This window comes from Monopterus albus, unplaced genomic scaffold, assembly GCF_001952655.1.
Source record: "Monopterus albus unplaced genomic scaffold, M_albus_1.0 scaffold93.1, whole genome shotgun sequence".
NCBI lineage: Eukaryota > Metazoa > Chordata > Actinopteri > Synbranchiformes > Synbranchidae > Monopterus > Monopterus albus.
The window spans coordinates 1,494,196-1,512,283 of NW_018127973.1; the positions used below are offsets into that span (position 1 = coordinate 1,494,196).

General features: G+C 38.9%; 1 protein-coding gene across 1 annotated transcript; it reads right to left on the minus strand.

Moving 5' to 3' along the window:
• Positions 1 to 383: 383 nt before the first annotated feature.
• On the minus strand, positions 384 to 4,509 carry ccn3 (cellular communication network factor 3). Its single transcript, XM_020608483.1, has 5 exons — positions 4,386 to 4,509; positions 3,612 to 3,840; positions 3,247 to 3,501; positions 2,525 to 2,754; positions 384 to 1,888 (listed from the first exon to the last, which is right to left on the minus strand). Exons 1-5 carry the CDS (start codon positions 4,437 to 4,439, stop codon positions 1,595 to 1,597), a joined length of 1,062 nt encoding a protein of 353 aa, XP_020464139.1. The 5' UTR covers positions 4,440 to 4,509; the 3' UTR covers positions 384 to 1,594.
• Positions 4,510 to 18,088: the final 13,579 nt, after the last annotated feature.

The following is an 18,088-nucleotide window of genomic DNA, read 5'->3' on the forward strand; positions in this document are numbered from 1 at the left end:
TCATGCCCGAAAACCTTCCAATGTGGCTGACTTACAACAATTCTGCAAAGATGAGTGGGCCAAAATTCCTCCACAGCGCTGTGGCAGACTCATGGCAAGTTATCGAAAACGCTTGATTGCAGTTGTTGCTGCTAAGGGTGGCCCAACCAGTTATTAGGTTTAGGGGGCAAACACTTATTCACACAGGGCTATATAGTTTTGGATTTTGTTTTCCCTTAATAATAAAAACCTTCATTTAAAAACTGCATGATGTGTTTACTTGTGTTATCTTTGACTAATATATAAATTTGTTTGACGATCTGAAACATTACAGTGTGACAAACATGCAAAAAGATAAGAAATCAGTAAGGGGGCAAACACTTTTTCACACCACTGTATGCTACCGTATAATATATCCCTTCCAGATTCTTCGTTCCCACCAGCAGCATTAAGAAAAGGATGATTTTAGTATTAAATTACAAGAAAGGAATTTAATATCAAAATATAAATTTAATTTCAAATGTTGAGTTTAGCAGTATTGTTCAGATAGATATAGGAACAAAAGTGAGGAGTATATTTCAGGTTTTAAGAAAAGCATATTGGTATAACAGAATTCATTCACTCTTACGGATCAACACTGTGTATTTAATAAACACTCAGTCAAACAAGCAATACAGCAAGTATTTACAAAACCTTTGTCATTATAAAAATAGCTGCTGCTTAGGTGCACTACCTTTAACAATAAACAGAGAAACAATATCCCTTCTAGGGCTCAAAACATACATTTGCATGTATTGATGAGAACATAGACATACATTTTGCAACAGGGGTAGGATTTCAGGCAGGTGTTAGAAATGACGCTAAGCCACCACAGTGACCTTTGTTTTATAGTTTGAGCCCTCGATTTGGACCAGGTCAAAGTACACAGTCCAACTATTACAAAAAAGTGTCTCATAGCGGGAAATTTTTCATGGCAGTGACAGTAAAGGTTTAGAACTCAGATTATAATCCTGCATTTCCCTCTGCCTTTTTTCTTTTTCTATTATATCAGTGTGAAAACAGTGGGATTACAGTATTATCTTTCTTTATATTTAGAAGTCAAAGTGTCAGTATGTCATGAATTCATTTTGAAATACTTACTGGAGGCTAATGGCTACATTATATTGCCATAGCTATCATCTTCGCAATTTAGGATGAACAGTTCTATTTGACCCCTTGATTAGAGGATGTTTCAAGTTAAACCTCTCATTCTCCTTTTACAAGTATGTAAGACCATGTACAAACAACTGTCCATCCATAGTCTGTTGTGCTCTACCTGATAAACATTCAAGGTTTAAATGCTTTACTTAACAATGGTGGCACTAATTTATCCAGAGGATGTTACACAGTCAGATCCTTCTGCAGGAGAGTTCTAGGTCTTGTACTGTACAGTTTAGGACTGTTCGACTGTATATTATATTGTGGAATGTCTTGTTTTAATCTAAAATTTAGAGTTAATGCAACTCATGCTTTAGAGTGAAGAGAATGCTACTGTTCTTCAAACAAACAAGTCAGTGATCGCAGTCATCAGGTACTGTTCATTATATCCTCATTATGTTCTCACCGCGACTCTGACCTATAAGCTCATACTGTTGTATCCCAGCTCTGATGGCTGCCACACAGTGTTGTCTCGGGGACAGTGGCTGTGGCAGGCACAGGTCAGAATCACCATGACCAGCCTCCTGGTGTTTTTGCCATTGGCACACTGGAACTCCACCAGGGCAGTCTTGGTTCTGTGGGGGGTACAGCAGCGACCGTCTGTGCAGGAGCCACAGTAGTGAGTCTTGTAAGCGTGGACACTTGTGCAGTTCTTGTAGGAGAGGTGGACGGCTTTGTCGCTCCTCACCATCCTCTGGCACCTGCTGCCTCTCTGCACAGAGATAAAGATTCATACACTGAATGAATGTGTGCTATATCTCTGTAGAAAAGAGTGTCATACTATGTGAGTGCCTCTTTAAAATCTAGCTGGTTCTTAACAGAAAATAATAACAAAAAATAAGCAAGGATGGATCCAGAATCTGATTGGCCACCTCTACCAGTCAGACAAAATGTGATGAATAAAAAATGAAAAACAATACAACTAACATTTTTGGTGTTTTATTATTGATATTGGTCCACTTAATTTTATTTTCTATCATGCATGGATCACTGTGCAGCAGTGAAGTCCTCAGACAGGAGTAGATAAGGAGCGCAGCCAGAGTTAGCTATAGAAAACACTATGGGGGTCTCATTTTTACATAAAATAAACAATTAGATTTTTATAATGTATGACCTATTATTTCACAGAACTAGGGGTTTAATTTACTTTTTTTAAATGTATTTTAATTGCGCCACCCCTCTCTGAGTCTGTGCCCCAGCCTGGGCACCCTGTCCAAAATTTTCTAGGTCTGCCCCTGATCATATGAATTTTCCTGCTGCTGGCAGCCAACTAAGATACAACAAATGCAAGAACCCATACATAACGAATATGCCAACCAATTTGTTACAAAGAACTACCCAAAATTACCTGGAGTGCAACCTGTGTCAGGTGCATGTGGTCCTGCTGGTGGTCACAGGGTCTAATCATGCACAGACGACTCTGCTTCACCATCTCACACTGGCGGTTCTTGTTGGTGACTCTAGTGGACAGCCCCATACCACAGGTTTGTGAGCAGGCACCCCACTCTGTGGTCTGCTCAATGCAGTTCAAGCTGGGGTCCCAGCCATCAAAGCCCACTGTGTCCTCCTGACGATAGGCTGAAGGACCACACCGAAAGACAGAGGAGAGTGTGTTAGAATGGAGAAAGAAATCAGTTGTAGTAGTGTCACACAACTTGAAAACTTGAAAGTATTTCAAAAGTAAAGGTTGAACTGCTTAGTCTTAAGAGAACACATCTCTCAAACTTTGTTTTTATATGCAAACCCTCTATAAATAAACATTTCAAAGCATATTCTAAGAAAACCTATAGGCAATATGATCAGTGATGCGTTTGGATTCAAGTAACTGCAGACTGATGTATCACATTACTGTATGACATTCCAGACTGAAGTGACAACATCGTCTCTTTTGTCTGTTTCCTCCTATTTTCTCAGACCTTAATCTACTTTCCAAGAGGTCAGATAAATGTATACAACCTTTTAACTTAGTGTGACACCAAGGTCAAACAGGACTTTTATATCTGTGTGTATGTTCTGCATACAGTATTTGGTACCTCTTGTCCCATCTCACCCTAGTCCCAGGCTACTCACCTGCCATGGCGAAGCCTCCCAGTGCACTGGCCTCAGCACGAGGCTCACACACCCACTTCTCGCAGCACTCTCCAGGCACCTGGATCCTCCTTGGCATGGGGCAGTCGGGCCCAGGTAACATTATGTCCACGTTGCAACGAGGTATGCAGCCGATCTGCCCATCATGACACATGCACTGGTACTTACAGCTGGGGAGGAAAGTCTGGCCATCCTGGTAGACAGAGCCATCCAAAACACACACTCGTCCTTTGTGAGCTTGAGAGAAAGTGGGGAGAAAAGATTTGTGCTCACAAAACATTTATCATATAGAGGACACCCTGTTATACAGTGCTTGTTAATGCCATTACCAACAACAGCTCACCCACCAGCACAGATACCAATCCGCTTGTGGACATCAGCTGTGTAGTCACAATGCAGTCCTTTACGTGTGTCACAGGGATTCATTTCAGAGCAGAGCTGCCCTCTCTGATGGGCGCACACCAAGCAGCAGGCACAGTCATCCAGGATCAGGGGCACCCCTGGGAGACACATGGGTGGCTCCTCAGGGCACTGGCATCTTCGAGGACACATCTGGGACCAGACTAATGTCAACACCTACACAGGAAAGAAAAGACGTGTTGGTGTTTTACTGTACATGTTGGTACATATCACTTTCTTTAAACCAGTCGCTATGACAAATTATTGACACCTGGGATTAAATGTTACACACAAATCTACAAATCAAACCCTAAATTCACAAGATCCAGAAGCTGGTAAACATTTTGTAGGGTGGTGTAATATTTTGTGTCTCCTGAAAAAAAAAACAGTGAAACTAATAGAATAGCAAATTGTGAGTAACTTTAGTAAAGTTTATTAAGTTATTTGTTCACTGAAACAGTAGTTAAAAACATGATTTCCATTAATCAAATTAAGCAAGTTAAGGTATTGTTTAATGCTTCGTAATTAAAGTTGAGTTCATCTGCAAAAAATTACAAAATGTACATAGTCTTCATGCCTTCTGATTTAAAAAGAGCTTCAACATTGAAAATAATGTTGTTTCCATAATGTAACAGTGCCATTTAAAAACCTAACGCTGCAGTGTAAATCACTACCTAAAACACAAACATACAGGAATACTGAGCTGCTGTTGGAATGCCTACCTGTGATGTAAAGGAAAACATAAACAGAGTTCTCCCTGATCGATTGATGACCATCTTCTTGATACTTAGAGCAGAATCAAAACCAGAATCACAAATATCTGCAGTCAGAAAAGTAATGAGTTTAGTTCAGATGACAGGAGATGACTTGAGTGCAGAAGGTTGGGAGAGGAGGACCTTATATAACAGGGCTGTTATGACAACAAACAGAAAGGAATGTTAGAGAGATCTCCCACAGAGTTGGAGGAAGTGTGGGATCCTGTGAAAGATGGTATACAGACAGAGAGAAGGTTCAGCACTGACAGTTTAACATTCTGCAGAAAAAAACATATGCATAGTTCCCCAGTTATAATTAATTATTGTAAATTATATAATTGTACATTCTTTAATCTGTCCACACATTTTTCTTACACACTTCACTTTTTTTCTATCTACATATCCTTATTGGGGAATCCTTCTGCAGTTCGTGATTTTCAAATTATTACACTGGGTCTTGGAGTTCCCTAGTGTCCCACTGAGAATGGATGGTGACCCTATGACCTCTACACACCCTACATGGTAGGTCACAGTTTAAACCCTCTTATTCCCTGTAGAATCATTCTTACTTCCTAAAATAGCAACACAGTGCAAACTTTGGTCTATCAATAGCTTGGATCAGTGCGCCCTGACATGGTGTTCAACTCATCTGGTTGGAGCAGAGGAATGTGGACTGATTAAGGGTGAAGCTGAGTGAATCCCTGAATGGAAAGTAACTGAAAAGATCAGAGTTATATCCCACTCCTTCAAATAAGTGCGGTTTTCGTGACTCTGTTATGCATTCCATTTCTTCTAAATTGCTGTGTTGAATTGATAAAACAGATTGCTAGTGAATGATAAAACTCACAGAGCCAAATGAGTAAGTAGAAATTGTGCATGTTGCACTTTAGCGCCCTCCAGTGGTTGAACTAAAACACGCTGCCGCCACCCCCTTTAACAAGCTGCGCTACTTGCCACTACATTTCTTTAGAATAAGAAAGTTATACCATTAAATAGTAATATGCTCTCAGAAATATGTTAAACACACATGGAGTAGGTTGACTTGAGAGTTCCACTAGTGTTCCACCTTCACACACCGCAGAGCATATGGACTACATTCACAGGTGGTGGAGCATGGGCAATAGAATGGACAGTGGACACGTTTAATGTCGAAGAAAAGCTAATTTAAAGATTAACAGTAAGACTGAGACGGAGAGTGCAGACAAGTTGGAAAAATAAGACAACTTTCAGAGGGGGAATCAATGGATCCTTGTAACTTCTGCAGCCTGCTTAAAGGTTGGGAATGAAATATATATAAAAAAAGATGAACTGCAAACTGAACTGCTAAGACGTGTTTTGTAACTCGTGTTAGGTATGGCAGTCAAGTTTGTTAGACATTTTTATTATGATTTATTGAGGGCTGTGCAGAGTCGTTAGCTGTGATGTCTCTTTTCTGTCATTATAAGAAGTGTTAATGTCTGAAACTAGTTATAGTGACGCACAGCTAGCGATGGGGATAATGGTGTTGTTAGTCCACAGGTCCATCTAGAGATGAAGCCATGGCGAAGCTGGAGTTTCTGTAACAGGATGTTAGGCTCTTTTATTTCTAAACTGTAGCATTGTGTGACTGTTTCGGGTGTGTAGACACTTTATTTTGTTGTATTTTTAATTACAAATTTGAAGTTGAAGTAGGCTCACGTTATAGTGAGAGCACCACCACAGGTGTTTCAGGTGTTCAGGCTGATTGGGTGGACACGCCCACTCAGGCTGGATAAGAGATCCAATTGGCCAAAGTAAATAGACACTGTGGCTTTATATGGGTTAGGTTAGGGGGCTTTTAAGGAGAGTTTCTAATATTATGTAATAATTATTGTTAGAGATCAATACCATTGATTTGAATTTGAGCCATATCTGTTGAAAGAAGCTGTGTGACAATGTAATTATTAAACAGGATTTCCTTTTAGAGTAATATTTAAGCCAACATGCTGTAGGAATTCAGTGTTCAACATGTTCTGTTTTTGACTCTTGACTTGTACCAGTTGGTTCCACCCGCTGCAACCAGCTTCATTTATAACTCTTTCTGTCATCTGTTGCTCCAGCAATAGATCTCGTTCTCCTCAAAATGTTAACAATATGTGACCTAGAAACCTCTTACAACAAACGCATCAAACCAGCTGTTTTGGATAACATTTATATACAAGTTCCAACTTAAGCTCCCATCAGTGAAGTATCTCATTGCCAAGCAGCTGGACTTCTTGTCCATCCTCAGTGAGAGAAAAAGTGAGGTTAAAGAGGCTTGTTAGATGATTCGGGATTCCAGTGAGTGGTGGGTAGCCTTGCCAAAATTTTGATTGAAGGCTATTTAAACAGTTGGCCCATGGAAGTTGAAGAATGTCGAACTTCACAGGATGGCTGTGTTTGCCAACGCTCTGTGGAGCTCTGTTCTGTTACTGTTTCTGCTTCAGTCTTTTTCAAGTAAAATCTGCCTAATCTGTCTAGTGGGACTAACCAGAGGACATTTGCCATGGTTTCTTTACTCTCGGTAAACAAAGGATCACACATGAATTGAGTTTTATAGGTGATATGGCTCAAACTGATACAGTACTGAAATAGCAGTGACTGGCCCAGAGAATCAGCTGTTGTGTTGATTTGTCAAGATAAGTTTGTATAGCTTATTTCTCTCCTCTGATTTCTTCAGAAATTTGAATACAGGCCTGTGGTAGCACTTGTAGTTGTTGACATTTTACACCTTGTGTTATTATCACACTCGTCTTTTGGTTTACCCCCTAAAATGTGCTTCATGCTCCAGTGGTAGGTTCAGCTGTTTTACTCTGAATAAAGGCAGATTCCACAGGTAAAGCCTTTCACAAGCAGTCAGTCGACTTGCTGCTGTAGCTGTTGGTGTGTGTCAGGGACCGAACAGCAAGGCAGAGGACAGAGCATTTCAATTTCAAAAATGATGTGCTTTTTATTTACCCAAAAAATAAGGAAAAAATGCAAACAACATCAATATCAAACAAACTGGGGCCTAAAAGAGGTCAATGAAAGAAAAGACACTAACTAAATAATTTACCTATAAACACTGAGCAGTCTGCTAACAACTAAATATTTTTCTTCAGATGTAAACAAAACATAACTTGACATATAAAGTTTTAACATAAACTGCAAACAAAGAAACAATATATTTCTCCCAAACTCCCCCCTTTCCTGTATTGGGCACTTGGTGCAGTCCAGGCCTAGTGGATATTTAAACCTGCTGCTGCCTCAGTCCAATGGTTTTGTCTGGACCACGCCCATCCATGGACCAGGAACATGGTAACTCACAAAGAAAAGTTGCACACATTAGCAATGTATTGACAATACAAAATTAACCAAATGTGCATACTTCATTGATTAATTGTGTACTGTATGTCTAAACCTAATGTCAAATCAAATGCCTAAAGTCTACACACATGAACAAAGAAAATAAAAGAACATTACCTAAATATTTCTACTGCTGGTGGTGGATTAAGCCCTCACATGGTGAAGACCAGGGCTGAGGCCTTCACATGTTCATTTGGACATGCAAATGTATTAATATATCATTTTAACAACAATGTTTTCAAAACAAAGAAGACGTGACATTATTGAAAACATTACTTGTTTTTTAAAAGTTATAGACGTTCATTAGGGACAGCTGGGTGGTGTCAAGGCCCTGCCCCTCATCCTGGCACAAGCACTGATGATGGACTGTTCACCCACTTAATTACTTGCATGAAGGTTGAAGAAGAAATGCACTGGTCCAGAATAAACTTAAACATGTGACAACCCTAACGAGCCTTTAAATAACTTTTATGAATATTAAAATGATCATTTATTGCATTGTGCAGTAATAGTTTGGCAATTTCAAGCTTGAGACTCAAATGAAGTAATTCATGTTGTGAGGGGATTAGAGGGCTCTGGGAGTCATTTATTCATCTTTATAAAAGCAGCGCTTTGGCCAGCACCACTTCCACCATGTTTTGGCTGGCCCCTGTGTTTGCCTGGTTTGTGCGTACTGTAGCGTGTTCCACCAAAAACTGTACACATGTGGGAGTTTTGCTCTGCATTCTGAGCTACCTTTCTGCACAAAAGAATTGGTCATATTTTTAGAAACCACTTGGTTATGACATATCACTGAGTCAGCATAATGAAGTAGTTTCCACGTTTCCACCTAAGAAATAAGTAATATTTTAAAATGTATATATTGAATTGTATTTTTAATGTAAAATTAATTTCCTCATTTTTTGATACTGGCCTCTACTGGTTGCTAAAGTCTACCTACAACTTAAATCTACACTCATGGACAAAGAAAACAAAAGAACATTACCTAACTATTTCCACTGCTGGTGGTGGATTAGGCCGTCTGGGGTGAGGCCTTCACAGTGTGGGACTCTGCTGTAGAGCTTTGAGCCTTTTGCCAAGTGGTCAGGCCACACAGTGGATGCTGCCTATGATTCACTCAGGGTTTACAGACACTGTCCAGCGTCATGAATGTTTTAATATGTGTGGCACAGTAGGTAGAGGAGTCAGCATCTTCTTTGGCCTGCTCACCGGCTTCATCTCAGTTTTCATGCTCCCCATGTTATATGTGGACCCTTTTTTTTTCTTTGTTGTTCTCTACGTGTAGTGAACTGTTAAGTCACATACAGTAGCTTTCCTACCTCATGTCCCATATTTAGAAAGTGTACATCTTTGCCTTCCTGTGCTGATAATGGCTTGTGTGTATGTATCGAGCCCTCATCTCTTTGTTCATGGTTTTGTGTTTGGTCACTACATGGAGGTTTGCCTTATAAGAACCTTGATAAGTTCTGGCACTGGTCATCTAGGTTTATGAGTATGGCCTAAGCCTTTGTTTTCCAGTATAGTCTAACATTGCACTTGAGGGTGACTTCTTTTGTAGCCCTGCCATAGCATCTGCCTTAAAGCATCTGTCTTTAAGTTGCCTTAATTCAGTAAAGCCCTGTTACTTTCCACCACATCATTTTACTTCTCTCTCTGCATTTGGATCCCAACAATTTTCTTGGCCAGGTTTTTGGTAGTATTTATATACTGGCTGTATGAGAGGTTTTTCTTTTTTAAGAAATAGTTAAGTAATCTTTGTTTTATTATAAGGTCTTCTTTCCCCCCATTTGTCTCTCAGAGAGAGAGACAAGTCTTGTTCTATTCGACTGCATCTGTTCCACTTGTTATGTTTCTACCAACAGTTAAGCCACTGTAAACAATACTTAATCCCAGTCAGTGGTTGTGAAGTACAGTGCAAATTTGACTTTACCAATGACTGGATTCTTTGTGTGATGATAAAGTAATTACAGTCCCAGATGTTTGTAATAACTATCTGAGCATCGCATACTGTAATGTTTTATAAAAATATTAAAAGTGAATATCCAGAGTTCAGTATGGGTAAACAGACTTTATGGCATGTGTAAGTATTCAGATCATATACGGTGTAAGTAATTGTATCTGTTCTTAAGAGTTTCTTTGCTACAAAAAAGTTTGTAATAAAAGAGAATTTTTAAGCAGCAGGGTGTGGGGTGTGTTTGATCAGCACTCATCCAAAGGAAACCCAGGCAAATAACTTGAATAATTTGACATTTACACACAGGATTTCTTTTAGTCAATTTTTTTTCTCCAGGTCATTAAACACGGGCTTCCTGTCTGCAGGCATCTAACTATACAGCATGAAATCTACTGTAAGGAATTTTTATCATTGTTGATTTGTCTGAGTTAATAAGCACAAAATCTAAATGTCAGCTTAATGAGCTATACAATGAGTTGTATTGTACTTTAGAAGCAGGAATTGTTTGGACACAGTTATTTTACTGGAAGTTAGCTCAGGCTCTACTTGGGCTCAGAGAGTTGAAAGCTCCTGAGGAAAGTGACAGGCCGGTGGCCGGTGGCCCCCAGAACTGGATTATTTGTTCTGGACCACATCATTGCAGGTGCTGGGAACAGGTGTGTGTGCGTGCTACTGTGTGTGTCACATCTCTGTCATATTAACTTGGCTCTTCCTCCCTCTTTGCCCTGCCCTCTCCCATCCATATGTTGTCAGTTTACATTATTTCCTCCACAGAAGTGGAGTGCTCTTCATAATTTCAGTTTGTTGCCCAGGTGGAAGTCAGGCAGTGGTTTAACAGCTTGGGAGGCCACCACAAATCTCTCACCCCTCGTTTATTTGCTGTATGTACATGAGCTGAGACACCGGGACAGACACAGCTGTGTCTTACAGTGGGTGGCCTAATAGAACATGTACTGTACCATGGAAACATTTCAGGATGCATTTCACAAGGATATAAAGGGCTTTATGTCCTGACAGAGCAGAGACAGAGGCCTGAATTTTCAGGGGTTTGAGGCTCTGTCGGAGAGCTGATGATTGTGGTGCTGTTGTACATACTATACAGTGTTTTACACCATGACTGAAACAGGAAACTACTGGGCTGCATTGACTAAATTTTTGATTAGGGCAGAATATCTCAAAAATCTTAGGCACATGTTTATTGGTTCAGACTTTTGTATATGTAGGTGCAAGTGCTGGGATATCAATAAGGACTTAGAAGTTTTTAAACATCTTCAATGTGTGGTCATGAGCTGCTTACTTAAAGGCCAAAAACAGTGTCATATGTCTTAGAGCTAGACAATGGGCTGATATTATATCAGTTATCTTCTGTCTTGGAGCTAGACAATGGGCAGAAATGGGCTGATATTATATCAGTTATCTTATTGCATGTGGGTATTGGTGTGTATGTTGGCTGAAAAGTAACACAAAGTGTTGGTACAGAAATGTCAAAGTGTGTTAAGTCATTTAGAGACTTTCTCTAGTAGCTTTTCACTAGAGAGACAAAAACTGACACTCAAAAATCCAGTATTGTTCAGGCTGTAATACAGTATCCAGCATCCTGTTTGTCCAAAGCTCTGCATTTTGATGATCAATATCCACATGCAGACAAACATTTGTAAACAGTTTCATATGTTTAATTAAAACACGTATAAGATTGTGTAGTCTGAGTCAAAGGATGTCCCAACTGTGTGCACTCCTGTCTTGTAGGCTGTTTCTGCTTTTTTGTTGAGGTTGTGCCCATGTAAACCAGCATTATAGTTCTGGATTAAAGTGCTTTGTGTAAGTGGAAGGTGATGCTCTGAGGTCTTTTGAAAAATAGTGCTCCACTCCAAACCCAAAGCCAGCTCTTACTTTGGAGGCTGCTCCTCCAGCTTGTATGTCAATGTGTACGAGGTGACAAAACTGGCATCAAAGCCAAAACTTTACATTGTGCTATATCCTCTCTGTAAACAACCAACTAAAACCGAATACAGAAAAGTGCTCTTCTAACGAACAAAATATAGTCTCTCATTTATCATCACTCGTGACAGGACACCATGCTGACTGCCTCTGTGCCGTGGTGATGTTTGTTTTAACGTTTTCTCGGTTGAAGTACTGAGCACATGGCCGCCACTTGAGGCAAATGTCTTATGAAAACAAAGAAAAATGTAAATTTATGGCCACGTTATTCCAGGTGTTATTTTTAACTTTGCACTGAAAACAGACAAACCCGGGGAGGTCTGACTAGAAAGATGAAAGACAATAACTCAACCAGGAAGGAAGACCAAATCACAGCTGGTCTTTGACTTTGGAGTCTGTTTATGTTAATGAGTAATACTGAATTTTACTTGTCCAACTTACACCAATTTATTAAAGCAGGGCAGTTATAGAATAAATGTTCTGTTTAAAACTTTTCTGCTTATTGATTGCTTCAGATACACCCAGGGCTTATTTGAAATACTTCATATTTTAAAATGCTAGCATAAAAACACGCTACCTCCCTACCCAGATGGTTCAAGTCTTTGGCTGCTGATACCTGGCTTCTTTGTGGCAATGGCTGTAAATATTCAGTGTTTGTCAATGTCATGTGACAGTCCAGTTTCTAAGGAAAGTGATGCAAGTCAACAAACTTTTCCAAGAACACACCATGACCAAATTCATTGTTTACTCCACACCATTTTAAATAAATCTCTTCAGTTTTGTTTGTTTTACATGTTGTCTTGGTGTCAGAGCGTTGCACAATGTACCTGCACTTTGTGATTGTTACAGAAATAGCTAGGATAGATAGATGGCTATCTGTTGTCCCTCACATTCCCTTTAGATGTTGCTCCTTTATTGGAGCAGAATGTACAGTTTTACACCGGACTTTTGTTTATCAAATATCAGTGATCATAATTACCAAAAACCTAGTAATTCTAAATTACTGTAAATAATTGTTGCCATGCCAGACCCTCTGATTGGTTGTACACCCACTCAGCACTTTTCTATCTCACCTTCTTGTCTGACTCTACAGTATATGTTACTGTTATTTGACTTTTGGATGGATGATAAATAAAACTGCTTGGACAACTTTGATTTAACATATTTTCCCTTCTGGTGTAAAGGTCACTGAGGTGCTCAGTTGAAACGATGGCAACCAGTGGCCTGGCAGATCCATATGTTGTGAATCATGTTTACAATTCTGCATATAGGTCCCATGAACTGCATTTAGCACTGGCATTTTGGGAATGGGAATGTTAGGTTTCACCTAGGAGAGGGACAGACACGCAGCCTTATAGAGGGACAGAGGAAGACTGTTAGGGGTTACAATTTACAGCACTTTTATTATTTGTTGTTTACTTAGTCTTAGCCTTTGAATGAAAAGAAGAGGAGGCAGAAGAGACATGGAAAAAGAAGTTGGTGGGTTAATAGTGTGTCCCTGTGAGGAACCTGGTGCCATGTCCTTTATGAGGTAAATTGAACAATGTACTTGTTGTTCTTAGCAAAGCTCCAACAGGTTAATGTGGAAAGCCTGCTATTCTTTCATAATGGCTGTTAACTTAAAGAAATGACTGTGACTGGCCAGAATTGGTACCAGTATGCCAAATATACATATCTTTTGGTCTATGATGACTTGCACCCAAAATATGTCATTGATGAATTTAAAGAAATGACTGTGACTGGCCAGAACAAATAGAAATGTGGTGCCAGGCAGATTTTCTGGCTCAAGAGGAGTACAAAAATATATAAAACAGTAAATGGAACACTTTCTGGCTGGGTACTATATCAGCCACCTTGTAGCTGTGAAATGTTTCCATCAGTTGTAAAGTTTAACAGTATAGCACCATCTTCTGGCGATGAAAGGGAACTTACCCACAAATGTAAAGGTCATTAGTATTTCAAATACTATATGAGGCCAATATACCAACACTGATGACCTTTCTGTTAATTCTTGAGCACCACATTGATGTCTGTTTATTTAGATAATGCTTGAGCAGCAAGTGCAAGAAAAAAATGCTTTAAATAGTTCTGCAGCGGTTTTAAAAGAATAATCACATGAGAAGAATATTAAAACAAAAATGGTTTGGATTTTACTCTTATTGATATTCAACTCCTTGGGCTTACCACAAGAGAGCGACATTAACCAGTGTGTGCCTCGAATGATGCTCTGTATGGGAGGAGGGGTTGTGCTCTTCTCTCTATCTTTGTCTTACTCTATTTGTCTTGCTGTCACTCACTGACACACTCTCTCTCTCTCTCTCTCTCTCTCTCACTCTGGGCATGGCTTGTGTTTCTTATAAACACTGTTGCTTCGCTCACGTTTCCTTGTCTTAGTCCCACCCATCTAAGATGGGAGGAAAATGTGAGGATAAAAGACTCAAACATATTAACGGCATGAGATGTCCATTCCTCTGATCCTCCATCTGAAGTGTGACCACCTGATTTCAGATAAAGGGCTGCATCAGTTTTACAAAACGTTTTCACAAAAGTCTCTTGTATCATTGTTCATGGCTCCTCCAGCACTGTCCTCGGTCCTTGCTCCTTGGTCCTCAGACCCGATCAAAGAGACTTGGAACGTTCTACAATCTTATAAAAGACATGAGATGTGCCCATTCTCTCTTTCCTTCAAATGTATTGGATCAATAGTGTCTTTAATATAAAAAGGGCCTCCAGTACAAACACCACTATTAGATCAGCAGTGTGGCCTGTTACAGACAGATTGTAGAGTTAGAGTTCAGTGTAATACTGTCACCTGGGTCAAATACAAAACCACATGCACCTTTACATATAAAATTTGTGTTTTTTTCCCCTCATTGATATTTCAAGGCTCTGAGTAAAAAGCAATTCATAGTCACATTCATCACAAGTAACACAGCTTCATTTGAAAAGGATGAAAACGATTTTCTTAGAAAGTTACATTTAGTGATCTATTTTTTTTATGTTCCAACAATGAAGCTGGAGTGCTTTTGTTTTTGATTTGAACACTAGTTGCAGAATGATTACAAACTGGATAGGGTACTGAAACACACTGCTGTACAATATGTACACATAAGCAAAAATACATAAGATTTGAGTAAATAATTTCCAGGTTTTTACTGTATGTGACTGTTATGAATGCTGGACAGAAGTTAATTGTAGAAAGACATAAAATGTATGTAATGCGCCACTGATCAGTTGGGCTGCATTGTTCTGCTCTTGACTTCAAGTGCTCCAGCAGCTCCTTGGGTTGTAAACAGAAGACAATTCATGAAATATGGTTTCTTCAGGTCAAATAGAATTTAGACTTTTAAAAAGTTCTTTAAAGCCTTTCTAAACAAAGTAGGATTCTAGTTAACACATAATCAGTTGAAGGATTTGATGAACACATGATGTGCATTTAGTCCAAAAGGTTAAACGGTGTGCTTTTGTTTAGGGCAGTCGAAGGGGAAGAAAGCTTAGCATAACTTCCTTCCCCTTTAATGTTTATTAGTTTTGCATCATTTGTGCACAACACATCACACAGGTGCTATTAAGGCCCAGGTGTAGCACTTGTTAATGTGACAATAGTGATCCAGTGGGATCATTATTTAAGGATTACATCCACCTAACTGCTTGAAAACCTGTTTAGGAGCTCAGGGCAAATGTGGTATTGGTCTGTTTCCTCTGGGAGGCCATGGCCCAAGAAGGGCCACAAGGAAAATAATTCACACTTTTAAAAAGCACTAGTAGGTACATAAATGTTTAATAAACTTTGCTGTGCAGGATTACAAAGACCCAAAGGTCTGACTTCCCATTTGTGGCTTAAGATAGTTTGTTAGTCTGCCGACAATCAAATTTTAACAGTGGATGCAAGGAAATGAAATGAAATGTAACAGAGTCCACATTAATGGAGCTTCATTCATCTGGAAATATAAAACAATGATAGAATGTTAAAACTTGCTGTTCTATAGAGGGTAAAACATGTCCAAAGAAAATGAAATCGGGGAAAGTGGCTCCTCTTGCTTTCAATGTATCACTTGGATATGATAAAATATTATTGTGCAGTTTGAAAGGATGTGTTTGTTCACCATCCATTAGACTGCTTCAGCTTAAATGGACAACTGATAGTGTTATTGAAACTGTGGCACTAAAACTGTGTAAATGAGGCCTGAGATACAGTGAAGAGCAAAGCTTTCAGTTGCAATGGGAAACTGTTTGTTCTGCAGCAGCTGTGTGCCAGCTGCTCTGCCCACACAAACACACACAGGCCTTTAACTGTACAGCACAGTATACACACGCAAACACTATATATACACACATACAAAGTCTCCCTTTTTAATGTTTGTAGCCGTGCCCATCTCTTTAATGAACAAGCACACGTCCACTAGACTGAAACCAAGACAGAGACACTATCAATACACTCACCACAGCTTTCATAGGGACTCAAAGGGCAATCAGGCAATCTGAGGCAGAGTACAGCTTTTAGGTACACATCCATTAGCTGCCTTTTAGTGGCCAGAGGGATTTTCATCTGGTTTTTATTGTCTATTGCCTACTTAACAAAGGCGCCCTCAGTTAGCTAGTTGCATCTCACCGGAGAAGGGTCACAGGGTCACAGTGGCCTGCGTTAACTGAGAGTCAGGTGGAGATGAAGCGGCTCAGCTCAAATCTTTAGGCCTGAGCTCAATTCTGCATCTCTAAAGCTATAATTGTTGACAGGTCTATTGTTTTTGACACAATCAATCACGAATTATTAATGTGCAAGTTAGAAAAATATGGGATCAGAGGAGTGGCTCTGAATTGGATTAGTAGTTATTTGACACAGAGGGGTCAATTTGTGAAGTTGGGTGAATATCAGTCGAGTGATCTGGACATTGTATGTGGAGTGCATGCAAACAAACACAAAACACTGAAATAGACACAGTAGAAGTAATAGATAAAAGTATAAAAAAAAAATTTATTGTAATTGTCTGTACTGTTTTTAAGTATAATAATTACATACTTATGGGCATCAGGTGAAAACCTACAGCAACTCTCTGGACGGGTTTCACAGGAACTTGAGAAGATAAAGAAATGGTGTGATAGTAATATACTATCTCTGAATTTGGATAAAACTAAATTTATGGTATTTGGGAATCGTAGACTAGATAATGAACTGCAAGTGAAAATAAGGGGAACGAATATTGAACGAGTATATGAATAAATTTCTAGGTGTCATAGTTGATGACAAATTCTCCTGGAAATCTCATATCAGATATGTTCAGCACAAAACAGCAAAGAATATATCGATATTGGCAAGGGTTAGATATATTTTGGACGGGAAAGCACTGCGCATTTTGTATTCTTCATTGATTTTACCATACTTAGAGTATGGCGTTGAAAACTGGGGAAATACATACAAAAGCTCACTTCAACCATTGTATATATTACAAAAAAGAGCGATAAGAATAGTGCATAAGATGGGGTACAGGGATCACACCAATGGAGCTTTCACACAGTCTAAATTGTTAATTTATTACCTGGTGGAATTCAAAAACTATTTAATGAAAGGGAAGGGGGATACAATTTAAGGGGTCAGTTAAATTTAAAAATTCATGTTATACGTACAACCAAAAAAAGATTTTGTATTTCCATAAGTGGGGTAAAACTATGGAATAATTTAAATATGGACATAAAAAACAGTAAGAAAATTGATGAGTTTAAACACAAATATAAAGGTATGTGTCAATCAAGATATGGGCAAGAACAGAATTAACGATTAATCAGGTGTAACATTGGGAGTGTGGTGTTTTTAGTATATCACTAGCGTGGTGTAGAACAAAATTATCCATGTAGTAATATTGCTTGCAAACCAATGATGATAAGATGATGTTAGGGGGTAGGACTGGATAAGTCTAACTTCTTCCTACTCCATTCAAGCATGTTCTAGGTATAAGCAAATTGAAAATATATTTGTGGATATGTGTGGAATTATGTGTGTTGACATATTGACTGTTGTTACATGTTTGAAAGAATAAATCAAAATCAAAATCTTTCTTTGAGATGTAAATGTTTATTTTTTTCATTAAAGGTGGTTGTCAGCCAGAGAAATCAAATTTCTACTGTAGGTCCTTAATACCAAAGAATTTTTTTAAGTCCAAAGAACAAGCCGACTATAATTCAACTAAACATCATGTATATGTATATGGTGTGATGGAATTGGTTTGGCTACACAGCCTTCATTGATTCAGGCCTCTTTAAGTTTTGAATCATTTCAGAACTATGTCAGATTTCTATAGCATTTCTGCACTGTAGTTAAAGATGATACCATAAATATCAGCTAATGCAGCAGTTTGTCAACACTGCAGTACTATAGGTAGTACCTCTTGATTAAAAAATTAGAAAAGCTGTTTAATACATGACATTTCAGGAGAAAAAA